At 38.4% G+C, this 26459-nt stretch overlaps 1 protein-coding gene across 3 annotated transcripts in view; it reads right to left on the reverse strand.

Annotated features, from left to right (window-relative positions):
* Positions 1 to 26459, reverse strand: part of LOC124615954 (heterogeneous nuclear ribonucleoprotein L) — a 187014-nt gene that overhangs the window by 27674 nt on the left and 132881 nt on the right. For 2 of the 3 annotated variants that reach the window (XM_047144156.1, XM_047144155.1), the window contains exons 7-12: positions 11722 to 11805; positions 4026 to 4188; positions 3616 to 3829; positions 2799 to 2920; positions 2569 to 2719; positions 2350 to 2461 (exon numbers count right to left, since the gene is read on the reverse strand). In XM_047144156.1, coding sequence (XP_047000112.1) covers positions 2350 to 2461; positions 2569 to 2719; positions 2799 to 2920; positions 3616 to 3829; positions 4026 to 4188; positions 11722 to 11805 — 846 coding nt within the window. The remainder of the gene's footprint in view (positions 1 to 2349; positions 2462 to 2568; positions 2720 to 2798; positions 2921 to 3615; positions 3830 to 4025; positions 4189 to 11721; positions 11806 to 26459) is intronic. The other variant, XM_047144158.1, reaches the window with a different exon arrangement.

The following is a 26459-nucleotide window of genomic DNA, read 5'->3' on the forward strand; positions in this document are numbered from 1 at the left end:
GCCCACGCCATTATTGGAGCGAGATGCAGTCATGACAGTTCTCCAGGGAATGAGATACAAAAAATTACCAGGTGCCAAAAAAGGAAAAGAGAAATAGAAATTGAGTCAGGAAAAGTGTTGTCAGTGCCAGAACTGAAGACAAAATATCTCAGGCAAAAGAAATCTCTTTTCCTGTATTAAATGAAAAACAATGATGTCATGAAAACCAACACGAAAAGGAAACAGCTGGCATCCCAGAATTCCAGTGGTAGTGGCGAAGATGGACAGTATTCCACTAAAGATTTGTCCGACGATTGAACAGGATGAAAACCATGGTGGTAGTTTCAATGATCTTAAACCAGGGGACTGGCTTCTAGTGAATTTCCAACCAAATAATAATAATATGTTTGGTTGCACTGAGGAACTGGCTCCCGGAGTATGGTTTTAAGTTCATTTCATTAGAAATTTTCACCAGATTCCAGTTGCAATATCCCAGGACAGAGGACGAGTCTTACTAACCGTCACCAAATAGAAAAACTAGGTGATCCTGTTTCTGTGGAGAAATGGGAGAGTTTTAAAATTTGCTGTAAATTTCCAGGGCTATGATATTCATTAGGCACTTACAAAGAAGTAAACCATATTTCCTATATTTTTCACAGCTATCGTATTAACTAGGTCATCGATAATTGTAATGATATTCTTTGTAGGTTGACAATTTTGTGCCTAGGAATTAAATGTTTTCTATTAAATTCACGAGCATTAACCTGTATAATGTATGCACTTAACCAAATGTAGAAGTTTTCTGATCCTAAAATTCCCTTTAAAAATACCTACACTTTTCAAAGGACTTAAAAAATTGTGTAAAATGTGGAGAAACAACTTTTTCACCGGTAAAAATTACGCATAGGATTCCATTTCCATTTTTGTACTGTATGTACAAGTACATAATAGGTATAAACATCCTCATCAGGGACTTTTTTTACTACCTTACAGAAGTTGCTTATTTAACAGGAACTGATAACTGCCTGGGAACTAGAAGCATTAGAATTAATTTGATACATCATAATCAAACTTTTTGGGAAGCCCACAACTGTCCATTATTTAAATAATGGAATATTGCACCAGCTACATATATATTTTTTCATGCTTAGTATGATGTGTTTCAAGGGCTTATTCTGGACCTGAAATGAAAACATTTACGTAAGTATTTTGTGTGGTTTTCCGCGTCTCATTGTAATAGTCTTCTTGAGGTTATAAGGTACATTGCCTCCTGTCACACGCGCACCACACCCACAAAACAACACTTTTATTGTTTATTTGTGAAACATGACAGAAAATAGTTACGTAAATATTTGCACTCGACAGGAATAAATTCTCAAAACACATCTTGCCAAGCATGAGAATCTACGTAACTGGTGCTGTGTTTGAAGTAGAAAACATTTGAGCAAAACAGAGTGAGCAAATGCGTCAACTAGTGCTAAAGTGGACATTGTGAAAATGGTTGCAATCTGTCATAATACTTTTATTCAAAGAAAACTAAACACTCACACCTGCCACCACACTGAGAAGATGTGCTGAGCAAAGTGCCCTGGTGTCAAGAAACCTGACCATGTAACATTTGTAAACACTACTAGACAGTCAACCCAACATCAGCATTGGTATACATCAATTACGCCCCCTTTCTTTTCCTCCACAAACATTTTTTCAAAAACCACATATGTTAAGAAAATTATGAATATATTACCACAAAATCAGGAGCAAATTAACATTGTTAACACAGTAAATCTGATGGGAGCAATAAAAAAATGTCGTAAATGGTGAGAAAACATTAATTCCAGGAACATAGAAGCAGGATGACACTGTAAATATATACGAACAACAAAATCATTCAATAGTGAGGCCGATGCAGTCTCCAACAGTCAATCTTTCCTTCTCATCCCGTATGGTAAGTCTCCCCTGATGTGCAGTTCTGGATGACTTTCCCAAAATCTACCCCTTTTCCTAGACCTCTCCAGTCCTTTTCCTTCACCCTTCTTCCTTTCCATTCAACCGATCTGCCTGGAGGAGCAGCCACTGGCTCCGAAAGCTTGCCAATCACAACAGTTTTGTGTGTGTTCTGCTGTCACCGAATATACGTATAAGATACATTCACCATCATTGTCTTCACGGTTCTTTGGAAGGACTGAGAAGCAGATGGAAGCCAGAGATGTTCTCACAAAGTATTGCACACATTTAGGTTCCACTGAAGTTGGGTCAATAGGCATCTACAGATCACTTTTTTGGTATGATGACTATCAGTCATCATCCGACTTCTAGGCCTGATTGCATTATTATACTCTTACAAAAATTGTGTTTAGAAATAGTACTTACTTTTAAGAGGAAAAAGTTTAACTGTCTTAGGTGGTGGAACACCATTTTCCTCAAATACTTTGTTCAGTGTATCTTCAGACAAATTTGGAGGTGTATTGAAGAAATGCAATATCTGAAAGAGATTAACTAAAATTAAAAAGTTTGTTTTTCAAGAACTTAGAGCCCAAGTAATTTTCAATCAAGATTTGTCTAATAATATTTCGTAACGAATGCCTTTACCTTTGAGGGTGGTTGTATCCTGTTCTTACTGGCCATGGCTGGATTAATGAACCTGTTGTTTTTGTTCCCCATAAAATCTTTGAAAGAAGGGGTCTTGTCTGGTAGTGGATGAGGGTTTTGCACATCACTCAAAAATGCTTGCTTGGAGAACCTAACAGTAGTTAACACATTGAGTAATTTGAGAAACATACAAAAAACAGATATGAAATAAACTTCACACTATCTCTTACCCTAACTGCAGTCTGGAGCCCAGAAGAGGAACATTGTTCAAATTGTGAATGCATCGTTCTACTGCCAAACCATCACCCATTTGGATCATTGCACATCCCTCTTTTGTTTTCAAGAATTTGATCTGTAAATATATCCAGAAGAGACATAAAAAAAGGTCACATACAATTTGAAAAATTGTAATAGCTGTATTCTATTAGCCAACATTGTCCAATTATATTCAACAAACCCATTCAAATTAGAACGCAAATTTAGCACGAGGTGATAATTTTTAATGTGGCTTCTCAGTAGTGTCAAGCTACGTGTTCACGGAAGACCTCAGAATTGCAGAGAACATCGCTTTGCCCTATTAAAGAGTACAGAAGCCAATACGCACATATCTACAACTTTTAGTGTGTTATGGAACACAGCTGTTACACAACTAAATATTATCAAACACACATATTCTTATTAATATGAGAAGTTAGCCACTTGCTTTCACTTCATGCATAGCATATGAACTACTGGTTTACCTGGCTTGGTTACATACACAAACCCCCTTCCCACAACACCACACCCAACAGAAAAATCATGCTTATGTTAGCATTTTCAGACAGCAGATCACCATCAGACAGCATTCAAGGCTGAGGAAATGTGGGCTTAAGCAAATACTGAATGGTATCAGTCACATGCTGATCAGGAATCTTTACCTAAATTACAATGATGTTCAAGGCTTTGACTGCCTGTAGATTTGAACAGACCCTATGTAACACCTAGAAACGTACTACCATACCAGTTTACACTTTTATTTACGACAAAAAAAAAAAAATGTGTGCATACCCTCAAAACATTGCCATAAAGGCAAAACAAATTGAAGAGCTTTTCTGCATTGACTTTTTCAAGATTCAACCCATAAACCATCATCACAGAGCCTTGCTGTGGCACCGCAGGAGCAGGTCCACCTGGTGTCTGTGCCAATGCTGGTGGCCCAAATCCTGGTCTTGGAGGAGCTGGATGAATTGGCTCTCTTCCATAATCGGGTTTCAGAGCATATCTGTAATTGTTACATTTTGTTACACGTATAAAGAAAATTACTCTATTAGACGCTAACAGATTTCATGTTAACAATTTTTTTACAATTCACTTAAGTTATTTCAGGATCTATTTTTTCTACCAAAACAGTTACGTAAGAGTAATGTACAGTACTAAAAAGTTATAAACATAATCTGGAATTATATAATTATTATTACCTGTCAACAGGCTGGTAGCGCTCTGGATAATGGTCAGGATATGGACCAGAACCAGGTCCATTCTGATAACCATCATCGTAGCGATCAGGAGGAACAGGCGCATATGGTGGGATACCACCACCTCCACCACCACCACCGCCACCACCTCGCATTCCATCCCCACCTACACATATATGAATCCATCAATGAAGGCCGAACAAACTCTCTTGTTTGGTCTGGTTAGCTTCAATAAAGACCAACTAAAAACTTGACAATCAGAATATTAACAAGACAGTAATGTACGAGTTATAGGGAATAACTTCTTGCAGTACTTCCACCAACACTGGTAATGTGCATGAAAAATATGGCTGTATAGAACAGTACATGCAGAACAGAATGTGACTATCTTTAGACTCCACCTAGACATTAACATTTGTATCAGCTTATTATTTTCAAGCATTCTTGTAGGTAATAGACAAGTTTGGCTGAATTGCTGCACTCAAATAGGTGACAGTTATTTTCGTTATTTTACATTAATCATATTACATCTTCATTTATGTTTAGAGTTCTCTGTTCACCTTTTCACTGTTTTAAGTTTCCTTACTTTGCTGACTAACTCCAAGAGCAAAAACACTGTACACCTAAGCATTTATACATATATGACTTAGCAGCTATGTATCTGCATTTTCTTGAGGTACACCACACTTTTTTCATGAGGTCTCTATTAATACCAATTTACTGAATTGTGTTAGGTAGAAAATCAATCCAACTGCATACTTACAATATTATGAGAAGGGAAGTTGTTTCTCGTCACCTTTGTTACTAATTTCTTTTGCATCACTATTCTTAATGTTCATCCTCTTTCTCTTCTTTCCTGTGTGTCTCTTGTCACCTTGTGAGTAGCAACTTTCCTTCTCATAACACTGTTACATTCCATCCTGGATATTCCAGTGTTTGACCACTGCATACTTATTCTGATATTAAATGAGCATATATTTTGTCTTTAAGACAACCACAATGTTTTTTATGAAGTCTTATCATAGGTAAATGCATTCTAACAACAACAACAACAACAACAGCAACAACAACAAACCATTCAATGATACTACTCTGTCATCAACCATCCACTGTGAGACTCAACAACCTTGCCATAATAGTATATGCAAAATTCAGAAAGGTACCATCTTAATATCACTAATACTTTAAATTAAAAATTGATGCACATTAATTTTGTACCTATGTTCTCAAACTGTCTTTCAGGTTTGTTACATGAAGAGGTGGTGCTGTGATTCCAACAGCATTACCAGCAAAAATTCTTTGACATTAATTGTTAGATAACTGCGAAAGGAAGAAAAAGGGAAGTTTTCTGCCTAAAACCACAGAAATGTCTATCTAAACACACTACAGCTTTCCATTTGGCAAGCAAGTCTCAAAGTAGTTGTCAATGGCAGACAAAGACAAGCTTTCTGAGAAACACTCCATAAAAAATAAACACGAGATTAAGTTGTAATAGTGCGATTTAAAAAAAAAAGAAAAAAGCATTTTTTTATTTTTGTAATCTACTTCTCACAGCCATTAATGCTGTAATGGCATTATTCAGCTTGTGGGAACATGAAAGATGCAGACTGCGGCACCTATGACACATTGATTAAAGACTGTCATCACCGTTAAGTCCAAAAACTTATCTTCTACATGCTAAGCTATCCTGTGCAAGCCTCTATCTCCATAACATACATTTGAACCTGCTTACAATAGTCATTCCTTGGCTTCCCCTCTACCACCATTATCCTCCTTTACCTCCATTTCTCTCCTATACCAAGTTGACAATTCCTTGATGCCTCTGAGTGTCCTATCACATAACATACATTCTTTTAGCCAAATTGTGCCATAAACTCACCCCCACCCCCTTTTCAATTCAGTACACCCTGATCTGATATATACAATTCACTCAGTTATCTTCAGCATTCTTCTGTAACATTACACTTTAGAAGTTTCTGCCCTCTTCATATCTCAACTGCTTATTACATAAGTTTCATCTCCATACAAGGCTACACTCAGACATACCTTCAAAAAAGACTTCTCTCACCTAAGTTTATTTTAGGTAAACTAATTCCTCCTTTCCAGGAAAGGTTTCCTTGCTACAGCCAATCTGTATTTCTTTACTTCGGTCATCACCAGCAAAACTCTTCCACTATTTTCAGTGTCATTTCCTAATCTAGTTCTCTCAGCAGTGTTCAATTTAATTCGGCTACACTGCATTACCCTTGTTTCAATTTTTTAAAGGTTGATCTTAAAATATCTCTTCAAAACACTATCTATTCCATTCAGCTGCTCTGCCAAGTCTTTTGCTGTCTCTGATAAATTACAATGTTGTCTGCAAACCTCTCACTTTTTATTTCTTCTCCCTTCTCCAAATTTTTCTCTTGTTTCCTTCATTGCCTGCTCGACATACATCTTTAATAACATCAGGGATAAGTTACGACCTTGTCTCATGTCAACCAATGCTTCTCTTTCACACCCTTTGACTCTTAACTACAGTGGTCTCTCTAGAAGGTGTATATAGCCTTTTGCTCCCCTGTGTTCGTCACAGCTACAAACAGAATATCAAAGAGAGTAATCCAGTCACCATTGTCAACAGCTTTCTCTAAATCTACAAATGTTATAAACATAGGTTGCAGAGAAGCAAAACTACCTTCTAGACTAATTCATAGGGCCAGTATATCCTAGATGTTCCTACCTGAATCTGATCTCAAACTGATTTTCCGGAAGTTTGCTTTCTACAGCTTTTTTCATTCTCCTAAAATAATTTGTGTTAGAATTTGGCAACCATGACACATTAAACTGACAGTTTGGTAATATTCACACCTGTCAGCACCTGCTTTCTTGGGAACAGGAACTGTTATTGTTCCTGAAGTTTGCATGTATTTGCCAACATCATATGGATTTTTTTTTTTCCATGAGTGCCTCCCATGGATCTCAATAATTCAGAGGAAATGGTATCTGCTCCACGGGCTTTGTTCAGGTTTTTCAGTGCTTTGGCAAATTGTTCTCACAGTATCGCATCTCCCACTTCATCTTCATGTACTACTTCACTTCCTGCACACTGATTCAAAGTTGATTTCTCTCTTACAGAGCCCTTTTACATATTCCTTCTACCCTTCCCTTCTTTGCTTAGAACTGGCTTGCCACCCAACGTCTTTATATTTATACAGTTTCTGTTCTTTTCTGAAAAAGAGCCCTTAATTTTTCTATAGGTGGTATCCACCTCTATAGGTGTTTCTAAAGCCTTTCATTTGCCTTCCAACCACTCTTGCTTAGCCGTTTTGCACTTACTGATATTTTCATTTCTTAAAAGTCTATTCCCTTCTGCCTGCTTCATTTTATATTTTCTCATTTCACCAATTAAATCAGAAATTTCCAGTGATACTCAAGGACTTAGATTAGGCCTTACCTTTTTACCATTTGATTATTTGCTGCCTTCACTACTGGACCTTTCAAAGCCACCCACACATCTGTATTCCCTTCCCTTGTTACAGACAAATGTTGCCTAAAGCTCCCTCTTAAATTCTCAGGCTTTGATTCTATTTCCTTAATTAACTTACTCTGAAGTCAACAACTTAAAAACACACACACACACACACACACACACACACACACACACAGACAGACAGACAGACAGACAGACAGACAGACAGACAGACAGACAAAATCTCTGGATTGTCTGCGAACTGAGTTATGTCAAATTATGATTAAATTTTACTGCTCAAATACATTTAAGGCCTAAACCTGTAAGATATTTTGAAAGGTCCTACATTTACATGAAATTTCTTCTCCTAGAAGAATAAATCCACATTGTACATAGTCAGATTATAGCATTCAGATACAAATATCTGCAAATTTAGAGACAAAATGGAGCCAAGCTAAGATTCAAAGCTTAAAAACTTAACCATCTCAAATTATGAATATGTGAAGATTCCGGAGTGACTCAGTTTAAAGGAAGTGCACAGCCACCACCCCCCCTCCCCCACCCAAAATGTTTAGTTACTTTAAATCCATTCTGGCTCTTTCTAGACCACCCACAAATTACCCCCTTTCACACTTTGATCTGACAGGATCTCCCTCTCTTCTCTTCCCAAGATGTTCCAAATTACCACGATGTCTTGCTGGTCACCACCACTAGCAAAGCAAACGTACAACGACTGATGAGAAAATACCCAACAGAAGTTAACAAGGAAAGACATTAATAACAAACATTTTATGATCTGATAAAACAAAATATCTGTAGATGGCTTACCACATTTCTTATGCAACTCACCTTCACACGAGACATGAAAGGGACCATATAATGAAAATAATTCTGGATAAAAATGTAAGCACAGCACAGCACCTTTAATAAATTCACAACAACATTAACACTCTACAACTTTCAGAATTAAAAACTTTCCATACTGCCCTTAACCAGCAAGAGACTATAAATTTTTGGATTAACCAATCATTGTGAAAGCAATACAGTCATCCAGGGACAACCAAGGGAGTTTCAAATCTGATATGAGACACCGAATAATTTGTTTCTTGTTAATACTGATTAGGAATTGAGGTCTGAGTTGTATACATAGGATAAAAAATTAATTATCTTTAAGTTTTGAAAACATTTCTTGTGTAGAAACAACAGTCTGGCTAAAAGTATTTTAAAAATGTATTACAGTCTCGGCTGCAAAAACATTTCCCATGTTAAGTGACAGTATACTTTCCCACTGAGCTGTAAAACTTATCAGCCCTTTGGATGGTTAATATTTTATACAACACTGGGAAGATATATCATACAAATGTGCCAGCAAAATTTAAAATAATGACAAATGTCTGGTCTTCTGGCCTCAAAATTAGTCGAAGTGGCCGATCCTCAAAATGTTAAGTTGTAAATGAGAGTCAAATTCTCTGCTATTTAAGAAATTCATCACACATTCTCGTATGTAACTTAAAAGGAAATTTGCTTTGAAAGTAACGCTTTTCATCATTTGCAATATTGTCCTGAGACCTTGTAGAAATAGGTTCGTTTCAGCAGTCATCATAGAGTGCCAGGAAACAGGTGTTACCGTGCTTGTGCAGCTACGATAGTGCAGAAAGCCCAAATGTTCGCAAGTATAAAGCATTAAGGTATCTTGCATTAATCAAACAGGACATCAGAGGATACTCCAAGAGCATCCAAAGTTCATAAACCATATTAAATTGTATAAGTCTGCTTGAAGTGCACATTCGGATGTCCAAATTCACAATGACATAGGCCCCAGCCTGATATTAAGCTTTTCATGCAGTTTTAGGGATGTAAATTTCTTGGAATACCAGCACCGTTCTATCCCATGCTTGGTTTTGTATTATGGTGAAATGCCATACATGCCAGAAGATGAAAACGTGCACTTGAAATTCAGTGAACAGGAGGAATTAGCCTATACTGTGGAATGAAATTCTTCGTTTCAAATGAATTGACTGCCTCAGCTGAAAAGATTAATAAAAGTCAAATTTCTTTAGCAAACAGACAAAACTAACTATTGTGCTGCCAGGCAATTTCTACTTGACTGCCAAAAATGTGGAAATGAAATAAAACTGAAACTAATAATATATTTCAATCTTCCATAGTTATGTGAATATATTTCAATTCACTTGATAGCTCCTGGTCACAACTCCTTTTTGTTTTCATTTGAGCTGGAAGCTATACACAAAGAGGTAACAGCAAAATCACTAAAAGTAAACATGGGTCATGTGGAGGCTACCCCCCTTCCCAGTACAACTCAGATTGCTCTGTGCATTCGTGAATGCGGCAGATTGGGCGCGCCATAAGAAATTTTTCTGGTTAGCATGTGGCTTCAAGTAGCCAGAGAAGCGGGAGAAGGTATTGTTCATATGCGACTGAACTGCACATACAAGCAAGCCCACTGGCAACCGCTCAAACAAACCTGGTACAAATAGTTGTGATGTCAAGCTCATCGGAAGCAGTTTGTTGTCATGAAGCACTGCATAAGGCAGTCTTCGACACATTCTGTTGTTGGCAGACACTTGTGTGCAAATGTTGGTGGTGTAAATGGCACATTTCCTTTGCAAATGAAGTTTAATTTTGGTATTTTTCTTGTATATGTTTTATTGCTGCAGTATTCTGCAGTAGCGGGATACAGTGACATTCTTTGTTAGTGTGTTAGTTCTTACCAGTCAAAATTAAAGCCATGATAAATTCCCAGAATTCTGAATACTTTCTGGATTTTCACCCAGATGAAAAAATTCCTGGGTTTTTCCCAGATTTCCCGGGGCGTATACACCCTGCAAGAGCATCAAAGATTTGTATCTCACCAGCAGAAGTTTGAATTAGACAGAAAACTGGCCATTCAACATCCATGGTGTTTTTCTAGCTTAGTGCAGCTCATTGAAGTGTTAATGCACTGTACCAGGTTAGTACTGTTTCCTGACCAACAATGTATTGTTTTTATGAAACCCGCACTAAACTTGGGAACTGTTTTAAATTTCTCTTCCGTTAATAACGAATATGTACCATCGGTTTTGTTTTAACATTCTCCATTGTGTGAATATGTTTTCAATCTCCTCCTCCTGTGAAGGTGGTGCAACCTGATCTTACGTTCTTTAACGAATTTTAAAGTAGTAAGGATGGTTATTTAAAGATTAACGAACTGGACTGAGGAACAACTGTTATATAGACTCCATGTAATTGTGTACCATGGTTGTGTGTCTGTTCAGCAGCAGAAAGTAAGGACAAAGATGGGGGGATGGAGGGTGGCGAAGGGGGGGGGGGGGGGGGAGAGGGAGAGGGGGGGGGAGGGAGAGAGGGAGAGAGAGAGAGAGAGAGAGAGAGAGAGAGAGAGAACCCTCCACACAAATTTGGATTTTGGTAGTTATTCACTTAGAAGTAAGGAATGATGTGTTGTCCTACCCCATATGCGTTCACATTTTGTATTTTAGTACACAATAAAATAAATAACGCAAATCTCCATGGTAAAATAAGTACAACTGGTGCAATGGCCGGCACGATAATTTTTCAAGTTAGCCGTCTAAGCATGACATTCATAGGCTGCAGCAGATGCTTTACATTCACAGACAGTAACATTTCCTGACACATACCATTGAAGAGTTGGCCTCAAGAATAGTGGGGGATCTAATATACCTGGAGACACACACTGACCACAAAGAAATTTAAATATGAGAAGAACCTTTCCATTACAGCAGCCTCACATCAACGCACCAAATCCTAAAAATCACCTGGCCATTTAGTACCTCTCAAATGCCACAGATGTCCAAAGCTGAAATATTTAGGTAGACCAAGCAAAACAATCGGGGGATTTTGGTAACTTAAGTGACAATAAGTACAAAGTTCAGCCTGAAAATCCTAATGAGCAAGGAAGAAAGAAACTAATATTCCCCGCACATCTGTGAACTCCATATTTCCTTCTCTAAAAGTGTCTGGTTTGTTTGTTTTCCATTCCAAGACATCTTGGTACAGCACAAAATATTGCCCGTTATAGACTTTGTACAGATTCGGTGGGAAAGAGTGTGTGTGTGTGTGTGTGTGTGTGTGTGTGTGTGTGTGTATCCTAAATGACACTGTAATACAAACTAACAGACATGTATTCAGGAGTATTTTTGAACTGGTGCTTGAAACAAAGCTGTGGTATTGAAGCCAATTTGATACTTTGTAAGAAGGCTACTGCCTACTTACGATAAGGCTGAGGGCCAGCGCCAAACCGCGGCTCTTGTAGAAGTGGTGCTGGGCGACCAGCAACAGGAAGCTCTTGTTTGATCCCTGCAAATAAAAATAGGGTAACACTTCTTGGCAACTACATATTGCAATTATTCTGTTAATATGTCAATAGATGAAATCTTATGAGGTACCTTGTGATTGAACCCGTGTGTGTGTGTGTGTGTGTGTGTGTGTGTGTGTGTGTGTGTTGGGGTGTGTGGGGGGGGGGGGGGCGGGTGGGGGGGGGGGGGGGGCATAGATTTACTTGCAGCTGTGTTTCTAGTCTTGTTGACTACAATGTGTACAGAAACTGTCACCACTTTCAATTAGTGCTCTGTAGAATTACAGACAACACAGTGCTTCACTTATATTTGTGTGACACAGTCAATAAAAACATGATAATACCATTCTTTTCTAATTTTTTAAAGCACAGCTTCATATATGGCTGACTGCCATCCCAAGTACTTTACTTGGAAAATAGTGGTACCAAGTATTTCACAAGCTATGTCATTTATCATATGGTCCCATGGAAAAGATGTGATTCAGTCAAATCTAAAGATTTTGTTGACAGTTTCACAAAACATCTGTACTGTTTGCTGCATATTTTTTCTATCCACTGCCAAAGTAGTGGTGTCTTACATACATTGCAAGAAAAGACAACAGACTGGGTCCCATTCTACAGCGGAAGTACTGTCACCTAGTAGGCACACTTCTGGGAAGGAGGAGATGAAGTGGCAGTTGTTTGACAACCTCATTTTAAAAAATGAGGTCTACACAACAGCCATTTGTTCAATTTCTAATTATACTGTTCACAGACTCTTGCTTCTTTTCTATTACTTGTTACACACTTAAGAACATGTTCACTAGAACTGAGTGACAAACCATATGTTCCATAATCATCAAATTCTGCACACACCTTCCCACACCATTATCGAAGGCTTCTGGAGTTCACAGGTGCTTGACTGTTATATTCAAACTCACAAGGAATGTATTTACACATTATCTTACACTGCCAATTGTAGATTGTTCCACTTCATGGCAGAAGGCCTAAGTCACAAATAGCCAGGATGGTTACATCTTTGTCTGAACTTGACCAACACTTTGACCTAAAATTTCATTGTGCATCAGAAACTAAATTTATAAGCTATAGTAAATAAAAATATCCCAGAAATACAAAAATTCAACTACCAGCATGCAAGTAGAATACAAATGTAGGCTATGTAATCTTACATTAATTTTATAACGAGGCAAGAGGAAATCTTGTGTAATTTGTATGTATATTTTACTCCACGGTGTAGAGTGTGCTTTGCAGATGTGGTAGGAGCTTCCAGTAGTCTAGTAATTTGAAGTAAGGCATAGTCGTGTTCAACCCACCAAAAGGTGAGGCCTGGAACATCAGTACAAATAAAAGGAAAAATGAGACAAGAGCTCACCAGCACCAGTACGTCCGTTACTAGTATTTCCAGCTTCTAGATACTACTGAAATTAAATCTATAAGCTCAAAACTAGTGAAATTTGATTGACCAGTTGATTACTGGACACTTGTGGTTTTCTTATCTCAATCTAAAAAGTGGCTGTTGCAACTACTTTCACAGATCAATCTTCTTGGCCGTAGTTTATGCTGTGTGGAGTTAGTGAGCTCTCGTGTAGTTTATATTTTTGTAATATTTACTGCCATTGCAGGCTACACAACCCTCTGGGGTCAGCTGCTAAAGTACACCTATGGCACATGCAGTGAAATGTGCTCATTGTATAACACGACCATTTGGGACACTACCATTGTAAGTACTGTTGTCATTCTGGGAATGCATCCAACGAAAACTCTGCAGGTTTAGTGAGTACTGTGTGCTACCTATTGCAGTGAAAGAAGATCCCGAAGGTGAGCTAGATCATGAACAAAATTCAATGAATGTTCTGGAGAATACTGACAAGACATTCAGGAAAGAATGAAGCTGCACTAGGAACACTTAGTTCTGTAACAGTGTCAATGCACATCCCCCACCCACAAAAAAAAAAAGTTTCAATTAACTGTAATTCTTTCCTGCTGTAACTGACGAACGCTGTCTGGCACAGTGCGCACAAGGACTAGAATGCAAGATGATAGGTAATTAAGGCCCTGGTGAAAGATGCGTTTCAGTTGTTCCAGTCCACAGTGGTACTGGGTGACGAAGGGGACATTCCGCTGTGGCCAGTTCTTTGGGGAGGCGGGAGGATAGGACGTGTGAGGGGATTTGGCACGGGAGATCTATTTGCGGACTAGGTGAGAAAGACAGTGCCTCTCTAAAGGCCTTGATGAGACCCTCAGCATACTGTGCAAGGGAGTTCTTGCACTGCAGATAAGCCATCCCCAGGTGGCCAAGCTGTATGGGAGGCATTTTTCACTCCAAGAAATCCCTCCCATGCAGTCTGGCCACCTAGGGATGGAATATCTGCAGTGACAAGAACTCTCTTACTCAGTATACTGAGGCTCTCACCGAGGCCTTGAGACAGGTACTGTACCCCAGACCTAGCCCCCAAACATATCTCCCATGCCAATTCCCCTCACACAGCCAATCCTCCCACCACCTCTAAGGAAAGGACACAAAAGTGTGCTCCATCACCCAGCACTAACTCAGACGGGAACAAATGAATCACATCCTTCACCAGGGCTTTGATTACCTATCATTGTGCCCTGAATTAAGGGACTTCATACCCGAGATACTTCCCACTGCTCTTCATATGGTGTTCCATTGCCCACCCGACCTCCAAAACATCATAGTCCATCCCTATGACACTCCCAATCCCAACCCCCTTGCCACAAGGATCATATCCCTAGGACAGATGCAGGTGCAAGACTACCTAATCAATCCATCCAACCAGCACTTCCTATTCCAGTCCTGTCACAAGTTGGCCACCTGTTAAAGCAGCAATGTCATATACCAGCTCTGCTGCAATCTTTGCATAGCTTTTTATGATGTTATCTACTGACCAACTGTCCACAGGATGAATGTCCACTGCAAAACTGCGGCCAAGAGCAACGTAGGACTAGCCCGTGGCGCAACATGCAGCTAAACATGACACTTTATTTCAATGGCTGCTTCAGCATCTGAGCCATCTGGATCCTCCCCTTTATCACTAACTTCACTAATGATGATTCACTGATGATTCTTACAAAACATTATCCACTGCTGTAATTATCCTGGCCTCAACCTACAGTACCATAATACTGTCCCCACCCAACATTTTCCAACCTATTCTTTCCTACAATCTCATCCCATTCTTGCCTCCCACGCAGTTTATTTGCCACCTTCTACCAACACACCTGCATATCTTTCCTAACTTATTTCCATTCTTCCCCACCTTCCTGTCCAACTTCCAGACGCTGCACCTGTTCACATTCTAGTCCCTGCACACTCCATCAGACTGCATTCATTTCTCCCCTTCCCTATCCCCTCCACATTGCTGATTGCATCCCACGACAGTTGCATTCTGGCCCAAGATGCTGGAGTTCGGCCATTGTGTGTGTGTGTGTTTTTCCCTTTTACTGATGAAGGCTATGGCTGAAAGCTACATGTAAGTGTCTTAACTGAGTCTGTCTGCAACTTAACATGTTTTCTTTACAGTAGGTAACTATCCTATCATTTCATAGATTGTTGATATTCCTACCTGGAGTTTCCATTGTCTGATTTTTCTTTTACCATATGATGAGAGTGAAAAAAAGGTACACAATATTTAAAATGTAATAGTGATACTATTTGTTACAATAAATATCCAACAGTCACTTGTGGCTCCTCCAGTCTGGGCAGTGCACATTTGGTTCCACCTCCATATGTACGTCTTAAGTTGTATATTTAAGTGTCTTAAGTTGTTCTGGTCTCATTTTTAAAGAAACTGATAATTAAATATTTTCATCCATGATATTGAATTCAGATGTCACATTAGGTGGCCAATATTCTTGGAATTAAATTCATTCTGCTTCTCCCTTCCATGTGGCAGTCATTTGTTTTATATCTCCTCAAAACATGCATCCCCTCCCCCACCCCACTGATGATAATCAGGTTGGGAACAACTAATCAAAATGGAGGTATCAGGTGCAACAACACTATACATGTGGATCTTTGCTATGCATTATGAAACACTGCTCATGGGAAATTACAGACAACATTGCCAACGAAATTTTCCACAGGGAAATGCAAAGGTTCCAAACACTAATAAATGCAAATAGCTGAAGTACAATACTGAGCACTCACTCAGTAATACTTTCAGATATTTAACTATTGTTGGTTTCCTTTTTTCTCTTTAGTAATTAGATTTGATATGTTACTTTTAGCCAGGCCTACTGTGCATTATGGAACCCAAGAATTAGCAACCAGTATGGGATGCAGTGACAACTTACACTGACTCGAACTAATGGGACCACATTTAGAAGTCTCTAATGTATCTCTGCATTAGCTAAAATTTTACTGAGGCAAGTGCAAAACTGGTGGGTATCAGAAGTTTTAACTCTGAGTTCGTTCAGGAAGTGATGATGGCTTGCATTTACTTTATTGTTAGGACACAACTAAGTTTGCTATTGTACTTTTAATAATACAATAAAAACTTTACTGTCATTAAAATGATGTGCAAAATAATCATGAATTTCCAAAAACATTCCGTAATGCATTTATACGACATGTTCTTGGGCAACTGAGGAACAAATCATGTAACTGACAGCCTCAAACATTTAAAAAACTGAAGATATAATGAGCACTGCCTTGGGAATCATATTAAATGTGTTTCACACTTATGTTTTAATAGGTCAGTGAACTACAGAAAAGACCAATCTCACAAATACAAAAATCCAACCATCACAACAAACAGGGTTACAACCAACACCAAGCCAGAAGTGATATACAGGAGATGCACAATAACATTAACACCATGCAATATAGTACATCTTTATGCAAGTTGGCACCCCTGTGTAGATGTAAATACTACTATGTGGCTACAGTGCACAGCTGATGTTCCAAGTCTGAGGTTATCTTTTAGTGTGCAATATGCTTTGTTCTGCAACAGTTAACACAAGTTATCGGTGAAATTGTGATCACTGAGGCTTCAAAAACAGCATTATGCGTGGTTAACAGAAGTATCTGCAGTGAAAACAGCTGAACTGCGTAACGTTCCACAAATGACATTGCCCATGGTAATGACAACAAACAAGAAAAATGGTAAAATGTCAACAAGAAAGAAGAAGAGTGGACAAAAGCAGACCATCCAGCATTTAAAATAACTGTGGCCATACAAAAAAACTACCACATTAAAAGTGACTGCAGAACTCGACACACCCTGCAGTAATACTGTGTCAACAAAAGCAATATGACAAAGCGAGGTGGTGCAGTGTTTAGGACAATGGACTTACAATCAGGAAAGTAGTGGTTCAAACCCATGTCCAGCCATCCTGATTTGCTTTTCTCCGTGATTTAGAGAAATCATTTTAGGCGAATGTATGGATGGTTCCTTTGAAACGGCATGGCTGTCTTCCTTCCCCAATCCAACGCGACAGATGACCTCGCTGCTTGGTCCCTTCACACAAATCCCAAATCAACGAACCAAAACCAGTATGGCAGGAGCTACAGACAGCTAACATTCATCAAGAGCTGCAACTGTGAACCCCTTAGTAAAGTAAGTCAACGTAAGGCTACAAAAGCAATGCCATGACCACAAAAGCTGGATACTTTATGACTGGATGGTTCAATGAATCTTAGTTTGTTTCCTACGAACAGCCCAATTTATATATATTGAGAACCCCAAATGAAGCCTATAGTCCAGCCTGCCTGCTTCCTATAGTCACGCACGGGGGAGGTTCTGTTATGATTTGGGCAGCTGTATCTTAGTATTCAGCTGGTCCTATCGTTACCCCCATGAATGAGTATCCCTACATCCTCGACAATTAAGTGCTCACTGTGACTAGCGTATTTCTGCCAACCACTTTCATATTCCATGATGGTAATGTGCCATTATAACAGCCAAAAAGGTTAAGGCATGGTTTGTGGAGCATCAGAACATCAAACATCTTTTGTTGCCAGCACAGTCGCCAGACCTGGACATCATAGAACTGTTGTGGGGAGCTTTAGAGCATAGAGTTATGAGCAGGTTTCCAGTTCCCACATCACTGAAGCAATTGGGTAATGTTTTGGAACAAGAATGGGTGACCATTCTATTGTAAACTGTTCAGAACTAAAGTATTTCATGAAGAACTGCTGCTATTCTCAAAGCCAAGTAGAGAGAGAGAGAGAGAGAGAGAGAGAGAGAGAGAGAGAGAGAGAGAGGGAGGGGGGGTAGGTTTTTGTATTTTGTTCACTCCTATAATTCAAGCAAATTACCTCAGTAACTACTGAAATCTAGGAACCTATGTACCAACCAAAGGCAATCTATAAGAATATTCAATGCTTCAGACACATTCCTTTCAGCTCTGTTGATATTAATACTGCAACTAAGCTAAATGGCACACTGTAAGCTCCTTAATATCCTAAAGAGCAGTAAAACAGCCCAAAAAGGGCAAACAGTGAATCGATTTGTATGGAAACCAACAATGTATTCAGCATGAACTGGATCGATGACAGTCATGCTCTAGTAGACAAGAGGTTCCCACATCAGTAACTTAAAATTTTATGAGTTAAATAGCATTTATGAGGAACAAAATTAAGCTTTCAGAAGTGTGGGTGATTTGAATTATGAACAATGTCACTGGAAACATTTTGATTATCTTCTGTAAATTGATGCTTCATTTTAAAAACTGTATATCAGATTATCTCCAACTTAAAACCCTGGTATGCAGAAAAAATAAAATGTTTTTAACAATTTCAGTGTGTTGTGCCGAGATCTTACTATCACTTCAATACGTGTCTCAGAGTGAAGCCTTAAGAGCCGGAAGCAACAGGCAACTCATTTAAAAATTTCAGATGGTTTTTCTTTTTATCCTGAGATTTAGGAGGAGTGGTGGTGAAATCTGAATTAAGTTACACATGAATCCTAGGAATTACTGGAGGACTGCTAGAAGCAACACACACAACATGGAATTATTCTTGTAAGAATAGTTGCAGTTTCCATATTTCATCATTGAATGAATAATCAAGAAGCCAAGTTACTATATACAACAGTAACTTCAGCCATCAAATTAAATGTAACTTACCAAATTTTGTGAAACTTTCAGGCACATAAGACGAAAAATAATAGTAAATCATTTCTGCTCTTTAACAACCATTGTGAGAACCAAAATACTTACCAGTCATGTAATAAAATGTGAATGCAAGCTCTGCCAGAGATGTGTTGGTGAGTTGCATCTGCGAAAGACCAGAAGATGCTCCATTTCAGCTCCTGCACAGACACAAACACCAAAAAAGTCAGTCACAGCAGCATATTTGTTTTGCTGTGTTCCTGACTTCTATTCTAATGAGGGTGTTTGTGTCTAATGTATCACATTCTGTTAAGTGTGCAGCTGTGCCATGTTTATGATCATTCATATTGTTTCTTTTTTGTTCTTGTATACTTTCGGAACATGCAGTATTTTTCAGTGATCTGTTCTATGTTTTTCCCAGAGCTTGTATATTTCATGTGTCTTGATGTAGTAGGCAATAAATTTCTATAGATTTCATTTCCTGTAGCAGAGTTCCTGTGTTCCTGTTGTGCATAAATCATTGCATGTTTCTTTTTTGCATGTTCTATTTTACAATGCTCTTGTGTCTTGATCATGTCTTCTTGTGCATATGTAATGATACATGGCGATTATTGATTGATGAAGGAAGTGTGCAGTGAGGAAATTGTTTCTTAATATCCCCATCTTCTTCAACATGTCAACATATGCTTTTGAGAACAATGGCTGAAATTTTTTTTTTTTATAAGTACCTCAAAGACTTTCCAAGTAGTCATTCCATTTGGGTATAATCCAGGCATGATTGCAACAAGTATTTTTACTATGTAACTGTTTTCTGTGAAATGTAGGGAAGTGCTGCTTTGCTGTTTAAGTGTCTTAGCACCTTCCATTTACATAAAATCATTTTTGTAGATTTAACAATGTTTTTTTTTTCTTTTTAATTGAAACTGTGTGATCTTGTCAAACAGCACCTCATAGGCTGTTACAAATAATGCCATGAAGTTCTTGAGTTTAATTACCACTTCTCTACTACCATGTGTATTAATGAATACAGTCAAAATGTGTTATACAAAATGACTCTAGACATTCTGTTTCACCTTGTTTAACTTGACAAAGCAGAATTTACAAAAACTCAATGTACACAGCCGAAACTGCTAATTTCATTCCATTGTCCAATAATCTGCATCCACACTTCATATACCCGATCACTTTTTCAGTTACACTTACGGAACAACAAACAATACTAAAAACGTAGAAAATCCTAATCAGCTGCTACAGAAGGGCACAAAATCTACTGTAAAGATACCACAAAAAAAAAAATTTTCATTGCATCACAAGCTGACAGCAAAATTATCACATGCCTTCCCAGTATTTCCACACCCCCATTAAGCTCTTAACATCACAGTATCGAAATGTGAAGTTCTCAAATATTACTTTGCTTCAAGATATTACTATTACCAGCACTCATCCAACTGTAATGGGATAAGACACTACATCATCTGAAGACTCGTACAAACATGTGTAAAACGCATTTCAGATTCTTTTGGTGTTATCTTTCTGAGGATACACCAGATTCACAGTAGTATTAGTTCTACGAAACTGCACTGATGGGAAGCAATTCACTTAAAACGGTGAATAGCACAAGCCAAAAATGATATGGAAAATCTGCAGAAGAATCTGTGTGTTTAGCCAAGTACCACCATCACAAATGACAATGTGTGCTATGTTTAGTGACATTTACAGAAACTCACATTGAAGTTAGTTATATTGCTAACAGAACATCTCCCAGAGCAGTTTTTATGTTGTGCACTCGTGATAAACTTCCTGTTCTGAGGAAACTATGATTAAAAATGATGAAAGTTAGCATCAGCATTTGGCAAGATCTAGCAAGTATTCAAGGTATGAAACTGTCACGACCTTAATACCCATGAAATGGGGACTAACAATGCATGTAACTGGTTGTCATGACCCTTAGTGTACCAGAACTCTCTCTGTAGCTGTCAATGTTGCAATTCAAATTGATGGCACCAAAATACCAGGAAAATGGTGAGTGACACGCAATTTCGCCTTTTCTACTTCTGAAACCGCACTTTTTGTATCCTTCAAAAATCAAACGCACTCAAATTTTCCAAGGTGGTTTTTTCCCATTGCAATTTTAACAGAATACGTTTCCTGTCCTCCTCCACCACCACCACCACCACCACCACCACCACCACCACCACCACCACCAATATTGGTAATAATTCCTCACCCAAAAATTCATTAGCTTAAATTTCTGAACTTTCTCCTGTAAGTTCAGAACAAGCATTTTTGCTTCCCCATCTATAGATTACTTTTAACTGCTTATATCAAAGCTGTTCTCTGACAGCCACTGGTGATTGTTTCTTATGTTTCCCCAATCAATCACTTTTTCTTTAGACCAAATCAACATTGTTTTGTGCAACAGCTTTTGATCAATTTAAAATGCTACATATTTATGAAAATTCTGCTATTTGGAAACAGGTTCAGGCTTTTGAGCAACACTGTTACCTTTCATTCCTAGTGTGACAAAGTAGTTACAATTCATCATTTCCACTTCGAGTCCACTAAGTTTTGCTCAATACCAGCACGAAATTAATTTCGCATTTATTTTAGGACTGACAATGCTTTCCAAACATTGTAAAATCTCTTTTTCCAAGCTACATACACAGCACAGTTTCTATCCTCTCTTAAAATAAATGTTCATTCCTCCAATACAATATTTCGATGTTACTGATCCTTCACAGTTGTTTCACATCTTTTACTGCAACTACTAACCATCTCCATTGAATAAACAGTTCTTTTCGTACTTACCTTCATTATTCAATACAGGCTTCAACAACAAATATTACTTGGCAGTGATGCTTGAAATCAGATTGTAGTTGGGTCCCACTTACCTATCCTTTGTTGAACAGAGTTTACTCCTTGTACTTTATTTACCTTCAATACTGAATGAGTAACATTTAAATGAATTAAGAATTTCAGATTCAGTGCACTAAGTAATATGTACTCCCTCAACCCTTGTATGACCCTATAACCTCCATACTGGTCATGGGTAAGGTGTGTGCTACAGACACTTACATTTGAAATGACAGGTCTCCTAAGATGGTGTAGTAGATACTGTGCTGAAACTTACAAAATTCTTAGCGCACTGCTCATTGTAACACATACAATCTTGTTTCAAGCCTTGAAGGTGTCACCATTTATTTATTCACTCACCACATTAATTGTTCTAAAAGCTCCCCAAATCTTCCTACTTGACAAGTATCTCAAGTATTCTGCCAAGAATTGCATGCTGGGCCTTGCATTTGCACTTCTTTGCACCCACAATTAAACCACACATGTATTACAAATTAACAGATCATTTGGCTGTCTCTTGGTGATTTGTAATGATTGGTTGGCACATAATAAAGCTACAAACCCTTTCATCAGAAGGATCAGTTTCATATAATTTAACAAAATGCCTCACAATCAACCAAGGATTATTGAATTAGGTACCACTCAGCAACACCTATGGGATAACCATTTCAATTGTGTGTACAGACCATAAAACATTGATACAACAGTTAAATGTTGCTATACAACTGGACTATTAAAGGGAAGTGAATAACAAGTATCCAAGACAAACACTGCAAAATTAACTGTAATATCACACAATTTGAAAATTTTGGAGAGAGACTTGCATTAGATAGGATTTTAGGAGTACTTCAAGCTACACATGTCACAGATTGCTTGCATGATAGAAATTTGCATAAAGTGTGCAGGTAACATGCAATGCTGGTTTCTAGATGGTATGATGAAGTCTAGTTTAATGAACTTTATCTGAAATTGCTACTTCAATCCTACAATAGTTTGTAATATTTCCTGGCAATAAGTTTGAATAATTAAGAATTTCTCATAATTTAACTTAACAAAACTGAAGCACTTACTTCGACAGTAGTGTGAGAAGCAGCACTCTGATATTTGCCTTTTAATACTTAATTTTGGAGAGACATTGGAGAGTAACTGCACTTACATTTATTTTCTTATTTACTCACTTCATTTTTAACTTTGGCAAATGTTAGCCTGTAAATTAGCTTGATTTTTCTGTCCTAAGAAGCCAATATGTTTTGTCAGTTCTACTCTGCCCGTGCAATAATGCTGATTGATAGTAGATGTGTAATTTACTGCACCCTATTGTGTCCACCATGTGACAGGTATGTCTTGGAAATCACACAGGATGACCAACAGAAAAGGCAGAATGGATGCAAAAAAGACGCAGCTTTTGCACTGCAACCATGACAAAAACAAATACCTGCACTTGGTGCCACAGAACCATGAGTGATGGACACTAAAGATATGCTACACGTGTGTGGAATGAAAAACAATCACAGCACCATACTGCAATTACAATGGTTCTCTGCCATAGTTCTTATCTTGCATACCGAGACGCTGAAACTTTATATGTATTTGATTCATAAGTGAAAATTAAAGGTAAAAAATTATTTTCTTTTTAAAATGACGGAATGATCTCTTAATAGCCTATACTTCAACTAAAAAACACCACATAGCATTTTTTATAAAATTGATGCATGTTAGGTTTTCTACATCACACTTTTACATTGGCCTTTAACAATCTTGTCATTCTAGTGTTAATCTACACGTGACTAAGCGTGCCTACGCTGCTCCTTCCGAGCGACCACACACCTCACCCAAGTGTTTTCAACTGCGGTTGGAATTCAGTCAATCATTTAAGGGCATTTTTAGCAGTCACTCTGCTAATACTATGCTCGCAAATTTGCACCAATCACATTCGTTTGTGTCAGACGTAATATATTGGTTGATGAAGTTATGAATGGAAGAAAAATAAAGTTTGTGTAAAGACTTTAAGAAACAATTTTTAACTATGTACTCTGGATTGATGCTGGTGATCGTCATAAACTCCAATATGCTGTTAACGGCGGCATCTGAAAATTTTTACCGTGCTTTAGGTTTTACAGGGAGTCTAAATACACAAGTGTACAATATATATCACACTATCTTTGACAGTAACGAGAGATACAGATGATTTGTCTTCATATCAAAATGTAACAAACATGGAGTACTGATACAGTATCAGTAGTACGTGCACAGTCTGAGTGGATTTGTTTATAACTAAGCTGCTTCGATAAATGTAGTGAGAATCGAAATCTAGCTTAATTTGATTTTGTGCGATTCATACGGTACCCGAATGCGGAGCGGTAATCTTGCGCAATGAAACAGTTCAAAATGGCCGCCACTAGGGCCCCTTTCGCGCCAGCGTGATTACAGTGCTGTTGCGAAACAACTTCGCTAGACTAGAATATAAAAATCTATGAATACCTCCGCATACCCTGTAGTCACTAAGAGAGAGAGAGAGAGAGAGAGAGAGAGAGAGAGAGAGAGTTCAGTTGAGCGGCTGTGGGCATTTTTCTACTGCGAGGTTTAAGTAAGTCGTTTGTTCTTTCCAGATGAATTTATAGTAATGTTGTAAACAAGAGGAACTAACAACGTTATTTGTTTGGCGTTAAAGTGTTGTTTTTTTATGCCCGAAATCACTAACCTCTCCACCATTCTTCTTACTGCTCTTTCCACGAAGTTACAATTTGCCGTAAATAAACAATTCTTTGCAGGAAAGAAGCATTTCAGCTATCCCTCAGGCTGTGCATGAACATTTTGTTCTTCGAAACGAATCTCACTTCTGAACAAACTTATTTTTGCTATTTGTTACTGCAAAATACAGGTGGCATAAACCACGAAGGAAGTACTTTAACGTGTGCAATGCAATATTCAAAACACCGATACTCGTGTGCGTGATGTCAAACTACGTGACAATTATTCAGCGCCCAGTAATGCAACGAATAACGGAATGGCCAGGATTCTGCGTCATCTACGAAGGCCTATTTCCACCGTCGCAGCCTCGTGCTTTGAGTCCTTTCAGCGTGTCTAATTTTGTACCCGCAAGACAGGTCTCACCTTTTCAAGTGAAGCCTGGCTGTCAGCGGTGAACGCTTTGGCACAGAAAATCTCCTGCCACATTGCTTATTCATAGCTGTTGTGAGACTACTATACCTCTCAGTATTTCAACATGGAGCATATACGAATTCTTATACTACAAATAAAGTTCCTCTAATTACCATAAAATCTGGCATTTGGCTACCCACAACTCAGTCAGCAAAAACATCTGGCAAAGCAGAGTGATATATGTATACCGTAAATCGTTTCGCGACGGATTTGTTGTATGAAATGTTGTGTGTCCTAGTGTTGATTCTCTGTAATAGCCCAAGGTTTCGAAAATATCCACCACTGTCTTAGTCAGCAAATCACCAAGCTGTTGTAGTAGTATAGGATGAACAGTTCACACAGATGTAAATGACATCAGCATCCACAGAAGTCCGGCTGCAATCTGAGATGATACTGACACCTATAATGGTACATCTGCAGCGTCTATTTCCATCACAATGTGCAAGGCTACTAAAAATGAATAATTCGTCTTTGAATTCGAAAGTATTACCTGTACAAATATGGCAGAGGCATGAACTGCACCCACCAGTTGGCGTTACGAGGGAAAAAATCGCCATGTAAAGACAACTGTGCGTTGTTATAACTTCAGCGACACTGGTTTTATTTGTAAACAGCAAAGTACCGGTCGGATGAGTGTAGCACATGGAACCGTGGAGAGGGTGAGGAACATTTTCGTACACAGATCAAAATAATCAACTGTCTGCATAAACCATGAACTTTAAATACCGCAGCAAACTTACGTGCAAACTTTTGCGACAGATATTTTGCTGCTGTCTGCAGCTTGTGCAACAATTAAAACCAGAAGGATTATGTCCGGCAACCTCCAATTCTGCATCATAACGCAAGTAGCACTTGTGTGCGAACATTTCGTCTCCAAGCTGATAATCAGTGACTAAGCACCTTCCATTTTTATGGATAATAGTCAACTGCCACAACGTGAGAGTTAAGGCACTGAACATCCTCATGAAATTGCGGTGCACGGATAGTTTCGCAGAAGGCTGAAGTTTTCTGTACAATGCCATACACGAAGCCGCAGGAATAGTTTTTCTCCTATGCGAAGATTGATGGTTACCTCTTACCTTGGTATGTTGCAATGAAGACTGTTTCCACAACTGACTGCCGTTTCCAAAAAATTTCGTCTTCCAATGAGACAGGGCACCACATCATTGGATCGTTGACGTTTGTCGCTATCTAAAAGACGAACTTTCGCATCACTAGAATGGACACAGTGAAGAAAATGTGCCTGTTCCCTTGGTCTTCCAAGGTTGCCTGACCTTACGCCTTGTTATTTCCTTTTGGGGGCACATTAAGGAACGTTTTACGTATCCCCACTGCCCAAAACAATGGAACAGCTCAGAACGAATCAATGCTGTTGTGATGGCCGTCAACAGGATTTTGCTATATGACGAACGAAACGAACTTCACTACCGTTCGAGCGTGTGACCAGAGGCGTCTCAGAACATTTGTAGAATAAAAAACTAACTTGGTGAGTTTACAGTTGTTTCATGCAATCATATTTGAACATGTAATACTTTGGAAAATGTAGAGCTCTGAAAACGAATCATTT

Source organism: Schistocerca americana, chromosome 5, assembly GCF_021461395.2.
Source record: "Schistocerca americana isolate TAMUIC-IGC-003095 chromosome 5, iqSchAmer2.1, whole genome shotgun sequence".
Lineage (NCBI taxonomy): Eukaryota > Metazoa > Arthropoda > Insecta > Orthoptera > Acrididae > Schistocerca > Schistocerca americana.